The sequence below is a fragment of the Alligator sinensis genome, unplaced genomic scaffold (assembly GCF_000455745.1).
Source record: "Alligator sinensis unplaced genomic scaffold, ASM45574v1 scaffold284_1, whole genome shotgun sequence".
Classification (NCBI taxonomy): Eukaryota; Metazoa; Chordata; order Crocodylia; family Alligatoridae; genus Alligator; species Alligator sinensis.
Genome location: NW_005842105.1, coordinates 758,350 through 767,564, shown reverse-complemented (window position 1 = coordinate 767,564; position 9,215 = coordinate 758,350). Strand labels below are relative to the sequence as shown.

The window sequence follows — 9,215 nt, the reverse complement described above, 5'->3', positions numbered from 1 at the left end:
CACCCACCTGCACATACCCCCTAAGGCCTTCTCAAGTACCCCCTAGGGTCTGAGTACCCCCAGTTGACAACCCCTAGCATAACATAATGGATAACAGTATGTTCCCATAAACTTTTTAGCAAACTGGTAGTCACCACCCAGAGTCTAATATAAGCATGTCAGGATGAATTTTAAATTACAGTTTACTGTTCCCTTATTTCAAAATCTGAAAACTTTCAAGAGATTTTGCAAAATAAGGGTTTCTCCTCTTCCATGTTTTTTGGATCTTGAACCTAGGGGAATGAATGAATGTGTGATCTGTGGCTGTTTTGCAAGGTAAGCATGACCCAACATTTCTAACTTGAAGTTTGACAGGTAATGGATTTTCTTTTCCCCATCTGGTCTCCTGATGCTATAGAAGTGATCTGTTATTTTATGTTCTCTAGCAATCTGCATAAGCTAGAGAATAATGAATGACAGACAAATTTTTGTTTTTAAATCCTGCCTGGGATTATTGGTAGAAATGAAAATTACAAAAAGGTACTGGATAAGGATGGTCTCTTACGTATTATTCTTTAATGTACTAGACTTAGGTAATACGGCATCAAATCTTACAGTTCAGTGGTTTTGTTTTTACAATTCTAAAATGGTGAGCAATTAATGAACTAGAAGTAATTTAAAGAACTTTCTGAAATTCTTTATTCAGTATCTATATATAGTCTGAATGGTATACTGAAATATATGTCTCAAAACACCCAAGTACTTCTCATTATAAATTTTAAACTGATAACCAATCCTACATCTGGCATGGTCAGTAATATTATTAAACTAGACCCTTCGTAACCTAAAGCATATTTATTTTCAGTTTGATTTACATTTAGTAAGCATGTATTTAGACGTCAGACCAAAAATCTCCTATAAACTACACAACAAAACCTTCCCTTACATGAGTATGCCATTGACTTCCTTAGTGAATAGCTATGCAGACTGAGTGCTGGTTAATCTTTGGTGAGTGGATGGAAATGAAAGCGAAGTCTAGGTTTGCTAAAACGTGAAGAAAATAAATTAAGTTATGGAGCAGGCAAGAAAAGTGGATTCTGTTGTGAAGCAGAACTTGTTACTTGTACACCTCAGGGCATGTCTAGAACACAAGGGCTGTGTCAGGTAAGTGCCCTTGAACAACCCAGGCTGCTCAGCAGGGGGGAAAAAGACAGGGTAGGAGTAGGAACTCTTCCTAGAAGCAATATATTCTTAATAAAGTAAACATGATGGCCTAATTCATTTCCCTTCTCCCACTGTCTGTCACTCACCTTCAGACTTAATTTTTCAGAACAGAAACTACATCTATAACTATTAACCAGCTTCTTTTATGATACCAGTTTCCCAGATGGCTCTGAATTTCCTCTAGGCTTAGAGCAGGTCAAGTTTAAGACAAACTGAAAATTTTACTGAAACAAACATCAAAATTCTCTGAAGAAGTCCACAGCCCTAGGAGCAGCACAAACTCCAACAGTGTCATCTACTTCATCGTGACAACTTAATGCTGCTTTTGAAAGAGTCATGGGATTAGCAAACCCACCATGTTCATTTTTCTGCTTTTCACTGCAGTCAATATGGAGCCTACCCCCAGCTGGTCAAGACCACAAGCATCATGCTGCAAGCTGCACCTAAATAGTTGCTTTTACACGGATGCTGTTGTAAGGCATTTTGAAATTCTGAGGGTGTACCTCAATCTCCTCAATACTCAAGCAATTAAACTGCTCTAGTGGTTGTTACCTGATGCTTGTGGAACTGCCTGTCCATCCTTTTCAAGCTTGTCTGTAGACATGTTTTAGTCCAATGTGGCAGATTAGAAGTGGCTCTAGCTGTACACATTCATTCTTGCCTATCCCAGCTATAGAAAGGGCATGGGTCCAGCACAATGAGATGAGCAATGTCTGCTTTTGGATTCACTGTTTTACACAGCAAATTGCAGACAAAGGAAATTAAAAAGTAGTGGAAGACACTCAGAAGGTGGAAGCAGCATCTCTGGGCAAGAAAACCATGCAAGTTTACATGGCAGAATGGTAGTTGTGCTCACTGTATATTCCCTCTATGCTGACCAGCAGTTCCAGAGAGGGGGCCCCAGGCATAGAGAAGAGACATTTCATAACCCGCATCCACATGAGGAAGATGACCACAGAATTATGGAGACTTGCCCTGACACTACAGCACCAGATATGTGGATGATGAAAGCCATCTCAGACCACAAATGGGCTTGTTACCAGAAACGGACCACCTCAGATTGTTACAGGTAGGCCGTTAACCAGTTTGGTGTTGGTCAGCCAACTGTTGATGTAGACACATTGCTATGTGAGGTTATTGCTATAGCAGCATCCTCTACCCATAGGTAAATCACAACAAGTTCTGAAACAACAGTTGGGATTTCTAAATTGTAGTGGTGCTATTTGGACCACAAATCTGCCTATTACAAGCATAGGAACAAGAATGGATACTAATTTTTCAGGTTGACTGAGGCCTGCCTAATGATAAACAAGTTCTAAACACCATCATGAGATGCACCAGTAATGTGCACGCCAGTAGGGTGTTTAGAAGATCTGCTGCTTGCTTGTTTGGACAAGAAGGAACCATATTTGGGAGGAATAAGGGCATCACTAGTGTTTCTGTGCCCTAATTAAGTTGCACATCAAGATAAGAACAGCAGATAGAATACTGGTGTGTTTTATTACAATTGTGACTGATAAAACACACCTGGGTGACAAAGCAAGAACACTGTTGCCTACAGACCCATTAAAGTGCTGCTAAGCCCAATGCCTGTGATATTATTTTGGCATTCTGCATTACATTTATGAAGATAATGGACACTATTTATCTGCTTGTACTGGACTGCAAATGGAAGAATGCACCTCTGATAACTGAGAATGAGTCAAAGACAACAACAGAAATAACAGTGCATCTTGTATGCCTATATATTTGCATTGCAAAGGGAAAACGAATGGGGAAATATGATGCTATGTAATGCTTCCATACACACACCGGTTTTTCCACTCTGGACTAAATGTCTTTTTAAAACCTTTGTTACTGCTATAGCATCATGCAAGTACTTGGGGAAAATCTGAGACAGGAAGTTATAGCCAAACATTTTTATTATAAAGTTGGAATACCCAAATAGTACAAGAATACTCCAAGAATCAAAACAGGCAGCCCAGATGCCAGATGATAACACCATGTTACCTGCCCCAATCCATGCCATCACCCAAATAATGAAACTGCACATCAGCAGCACATCTATTCACTTTACTTGAAGGAAGCACAGAGTGTGAAAGAACACGGTACATCTTCCCAGATACGCTTCCATTCCAGGAGTGCACAGACTGACTGCCAGCAGAATTATCCAGTGTCCACTGTGCATCTGACATGTGATATCATGAAATATAAGTTTACAGCCTGCTGGCCAAAGCAACCATTCCTTTTGTAGCTGATATTAGTGTTCGAGGGAGTCTGCAGTAAGTTTGTTCTTCATCTGCTGCAAGTAGAGGAGTTAGAAACTGTTACTTCAACAGCTTAAAATGCTTATCTAAGCTGTGCCAAAGTCATTCCGCATTTCTTGGTTGTCCCTGATCCTCTTCCCCGCCCCCCCATCACCTGTAGGTTTAGGGTTTTCTCCAGAAGAAGCATGGGGGTTCTGAATTGGTTCCGCAGAGGTGGAAGCTCCTGCCAAAACAATGAAATAGGAAGTTATATTTAAGAAAGAATGTAGAGACAGATGCAGTTCTGTTACAAGCCCACAAAATGATACTCATTACTTCACATCTTTTAGCTCATCTCTACACATCTACTTGTTTAGCAACAACTGTATTCCAATTTACCAGTTCACAGAGTCAAAAAATAAATAAATAAATAAATAAATATTTAATTCTTTTTTTTTTTTTTTTTTGTAAAAGCATTGTGGCTCTGGTTGGCCATTAGATCAGTGGTCTCTTATCAGCAACAGTAGCACTGGAGGATGTTAATTTGCTGGAGGTCCCAGACCGCAAAATATAAGAATGTTTCTGGACTTCCCACAGAAAACTAGCTGTATGTATCAACCCATTATTTTATTGGCTGATAACTAATAAGCATATGAATGACCAGAGAAGGTTAGTAAATAGAGGAGCTGGCCTGGGAAGATTCTTTTGCCCAAGAATCTCACTGACTGTCTTGAATTTCTCCTGTACCAGAAATTCTTAAGCACTATTAGCCAGAAATTATGAAACATTAACAGAAAGCTGAACCAGCAGCAGATATCTGAACAAGCTCCAGGGTTTTTCAACCCTGTCATAACAGTGTACTGAGACCCAAGAACATAAAGGAGGCCAAGCACCAAGGCACTTTTCCACTCAATACTGCCAGCAAGCCTTATAATACATTCTATATGGGACATCACTTTAAATGCTACTAACTATAACAGTTATAAATGGAGCCAGCATTTGGATTCTAGATGCTTGTTAAGCCTGAAATCCCAACTTTGAATAAATGTGACAACAGCAACCTATTACATGTCTTAATGGGAATAATGTACTAGGTGTACATTTAATTTTTTTGTCTGCTTGGAGCCCATCTTGGATAATATATGGTGGGAGAGGGTAGACAAGGAAGCCAGGAAAGTGAACAGCTTCTACCTTCAATTGCAAACAAAGCTACACCACAGCATGGAATACCATCCATAACAATAATTGGATTGATTATAAAACAGCACAACCCTCTCACTTATGTTGCAATTTCCTCCACAACAAAAGTAGTGGCTGTCTTACCTGGCTCTGGCTTTGATGCTGGTTTCCTCTCCGATCCATTCCTGGGGGCTATCACCAAGAACAGCCAGGAAATTTGGTCCGAGAGCATCTTTTAGCCACATGGCCTGTTCCAGGTCCAAGGTCCATTTCTGATCCGTGCCTCACTACCAAGGTTCCCTCCTCTGCTGCCTCCAGTTGTTGTTTCCTCATCTAATAATCAGACCCTGCTGCCTTAAAAGTCTGTCAAACATGATAACAAGCTTTGACAGAACACTCCACATTGCCCTAGGAATTAACTCCCCATCCACCTGTCCCCAAATGTCCACTACAAGGACATGCTATCTATTTAGTTGGCATCCTTGCAATATGTGCCTTTGCAGCCTTTAGTTTACACCCAACATGGGGCTGCCATTCACCTGATGCCCTCTTCCTCCAGCTTCTTTTAAAGCAGCATCTTTATGTGAGCATTTCAAGGTACATTTCCGGAAGTCACATTCCTTCATACACTCACATCAGAGGACAATCAGAACCATGGTGCAAACATCTGGCAAGATAGCAGAATGCTGGGATGAGGGTCTCTGGGGCATTAGTGCATAAAGGTGGAGGTGAGCTGCTCTGTACAAAAATGGAGCTGGTAGTATGAAGCAAGAAATTTAAATGCTGACCAAGTATACATAAGCCACAGGTGGCTTCTGGTGCCTAGGATGAAAGTGAGAAGCAAACAGAAAGGCTGTTATGCCTGGAGAACTATGGAAAGGCACTGGAGGAGTTCCAGTTTGAATTCCATAACCTGTACTTCAACTGCATCCTCACTGCAAAGTAGGGGAATTAAGAGCTTGCATTAATGGAATCTATGCTGTAACTTTGCTTACCCAGCTAAGGGCATATGTTCAGAGACCACAGAAATCACAGTAAGGGCTTGTGTGTGGACAGCATGGGACTTGCATCTAAATATTAGATAAGAACTTGAGTCAAGTCAGCAGGGGTCACATAACCATTTTACTCCCATTTTTTTTTTTCCCCTTCAGTTCTGCTGAGCCCTCCTTAACAAGCATCCAAAAGCCTCCCCGTGTCCCAAAAACCAAACCAAATGAAATTAAAGTACCCTGCCGGCAGGCAAACAAACGGCAGCTTTCTTGCTATTCTGAGAGTTATGACCTCTACTTCCACACACTTCATTCATTTTTATGAGGTAAGATGTCTAGCTCTGGTTGGAATACATAACCCTTCGCCCTCAATTTTCTTCTGCTCATTTAAAAAAAAAAAACTTCAAGTGAGAAAAAAATGTGAGTGCTCTACACACAACACACCATTAAACATGTTTGTGTTTTACCTAGTTAAAAACAGTCACCTTAACTGGTTACAAGTAACATGATTTGGTTTCTTCGAGCAGCTCTTCTGCTATCACAACTATTTATATGCCTTCATTGAGTACTCTGCTTATTTTTCCCTAAGAAACGTTTGGAGAGGTATTCTATCTAGCTGTCCTTACTAACCCTATTCAGGGACGTATACAACAGTATGTGGAGCAGTATTTTTGGATGCCTTTACTACAAAGAATTGGATGGAAAAAAATCAGAACTAGACAAAATACATAGTTCACTGGGGTGTACAGTCTGACCAAAATGCACACACTGAACCAGTAGAGAGACAACCATGAGCCTCCACCAGCTGCTATAATTACTAAGCTTTAACTGTATTGTGTAAAGACATGTTTTTCACCCCAACTGTGCAGCTGTGGTCCAGTATTATACAAGAGTAAGAAAACTGAAGTGTATGACCATTACACTGGAAATCCATGTACTAAGGAAAGATATGTGCAGTATGTCCACAGGGGTGGTTATTAGACGTATTAATCTAAATCAGGAAGAAGACAGGGACAGTTTCTAAAGGTGACACCCTGCTCCAACTCATTCAGAGGCTTGAGGTTTTTGTAGGTAATAATGTATTTCATCAAATAGTATGAATGAACTGGCAGCAGTCCATTTCACTTGGTTGAATACAGCATGGGGAGTGTGGGAATTTACCATTACCATGAAGCCTTATGTTGTCTGTCTCAATGTGTGTTTAGGAAATGGAAGACTGAAGCTGTATGTTTATTCAAGTCATTTACTACTCTAGGTGTCTAGGTAGACCCGGGGCCCAGGTCTACCTAGACACCTAGAGTGGGCAAGTCTACAGAATGTTATCATTTTTAGACATAATTCAAGCATTGTTCCTGTCTGGAGTGGATCACCTCTCCAAAGGTCTGTAACTGAAAGATTACTACCAAACAGTAGATGAATAGGCAGATGGTTATAGGAAACAAAACTGAGTTACAAGCTTCTTCACCAAAGTCAAGTTGTTCATCTTATATTTCTGCTTCTCCACTCATCTGTTTCCTCCGATCCTTTGGATTTGCATGTTAAAAGATATGGAAGTTGGATCCCTGAGGAATCTTCTGTGGGGATGGGAAAGAATTATCACTTGCTCATATGCCAGAATAGGTTTTACGGTCCAATTCAGTTTAAATAAAAAACAAAAACAAACAAAAAAAAAGAGCTTCCCTTCCTTCTCTTGACAATGAGAAAGACCTTTCACAATCTTTCTGCTCATCCCACCCTTCAGCTCCAATTCCATGAAGATTTTATCATCATAGCAATCTTTCTTGTGGCTGATAGATCAGATTTATGAGGCAAATCCCTTAAGAAAAAGGCTGCTAAAACAAATACAAGATATATCCAAGTCCTTGACATTCCATAAAGGAACATGATAGAGCTCCATTTCATATGCCGATATGTCACTAAGCTATTGACAGCACTTCTTGTGTCTCTTAGTTCTCCTCTCCCCTTCTCATCTCACATCTACTTTTCTCTCTTATTCTGTTCCTCCACATAGGGCAGTCAGCAGAAGCAACATTCAGTGACTGGCTCAGCACTTCATTAACACCACTAAACGAGGGAGAAAGAGAAGCCAGAGATAGAATCCTTCCTTTCTGCTCGGGGTGCACAAAGAACGAACATTACAGAGCTGGATGACAGAGGGGAAGAGTAAAGCATCCTACATCTACAGTCCCACACTTATTCAAAAGGCCAAAAAGGTTAACGTAAAGAAACAATTAATTTAATTTGATTTTACTCTGCTGTGCCATCAAAAACGTGCCATACACAGAAGCAGAAGAACAATTTATTTTTCTTAAACATAGGTGCGAGGACTGTGAGCAGAACTCCAATGTGGCATCTCCCCTGGGCTACAAGACCCTTGGATCTAGATGCAAGAACCCTGCATTATCACCAGCCTTATGTTCACTGTGAGTTTAAAGCACATTTTCTTAAAATCCTGCACACGTTTTTCAGCTCTGGATTACCGTACCAATTAAGAAGAAAAGAAGCTAGTGTAAAATATCTGCTTGCGAGTTCCCACATCATAGGGCGGTTGGGTTGGAAGACACCTCCAGAGGCCATCAAATCCAATCCCCTGCCTGAGGCAGGGCCATCCCTATCTAAACCATAAATCAAAACTCCTCCTAAAACTGCCATGAACCCCGACACTTAACAGAGATAGAACTCCTGAGCCTGCTACAGAGGGGAACCTGGGCAGCCAGCATCTTGTCTCTATAAAACACGGTCAGTCTCATGCGGTTTCATTTCCAGCAAAATGGTTGGAAAAACCAGTGGGGGCCTTAGTGACAGGTCAGTCCTTTGCAGACAGCTGTCTCCCACCCAGTGCTTGGTGGGGAATCCACCAGCTTGGGAAGCAAAGGGAGTCCCCAACTCTGGCAGGACTCATGTGGCAGGGGAGAGAGAAGGCAAAGCGGCAGAAGGAGAGGCACCAAGTTTGGGCCGTGCCACAGGTGCAAAGGCACCTGGAGCCGGCAACAGCACCCTGCTCCAGCATTGCCAGGTGTACAGTAACTATCTTATTTATATAGCACCGCACCTAGACTCTAGGCACCCCCTGACCAACTTTTAGTATCAGGCCCCCCTTCACTACAGATAATAATAATACCACCACCATTTTTGGGCCCTCTTTGTATCCAGGCCCCAGGCGGCTGCCTGATTTGTTCATGCCTGTGCCCGGCCTTGTATTTATGTGATAATTTCAACCCTTGTACAATCAACAACAGGAAAAGCGCTCAAAACCCCGATCATTTGAGGCAGCTCATTGATGCAGCACAGGCAAAACCCACACCACTCTCAGGGAGTCTTAACCGACTTTGGGGTCCACTTCGAAGACCCAGTCACAGGGAGCAAGATCAAGTACAGAAGACGGCGACTTATTTGCACACTTTTTCAGCAAAGCCGATCACTTCGGATTTCAGACCTGGCATCGCTGCCCTGCCCCCTCGCCCCGGAGCCAGGAGCCGGCGGGGGGCAGCGGCGGGGCGGAGCCGAGCCCGGAGACGGCAGCAAAGCGCCCGAGGGCAGCGGCCGGGCCCCAGCGGGGTGCATGCACGGGGCCGGGCCTGGGCCGGGGCCGCCCGGT

The 9,215-nt window shown here is 42.2% G+C and overlaps 1 protein-coding gene across 1 annotated transcript in view; it reads right to left on the bottom strand.

Moving 5' to 3' along the window:
- MEMO1 (mediator of cell motility 1) overlaps nt 1-9,170 on the bottom strand; it is a 50,527-nt gene extending 41,357 nt beyond the window's left edge. Inside the window, exons 1-2 of the mRNA XM_025205142.1 lie at nt 4,773-9,170; nt 3,625-3,693 (exon numbers count right to left, since the gene is read on the bottom strand). Of these exons, the coding sequence (XP_025060927.1) occupies nt 3,625-3,693; nt 4,773-4,860 (157 nt within the window). The 5' untranslated portion in view covers nt 4,861-9,170. The remainder of the gene's footprint in view (nt 1-3,624; nt 3,694-4,772) is intronic.
- Between the last annotated feature and the right edge of the window lie 45 nt (nt 9,171-9,215).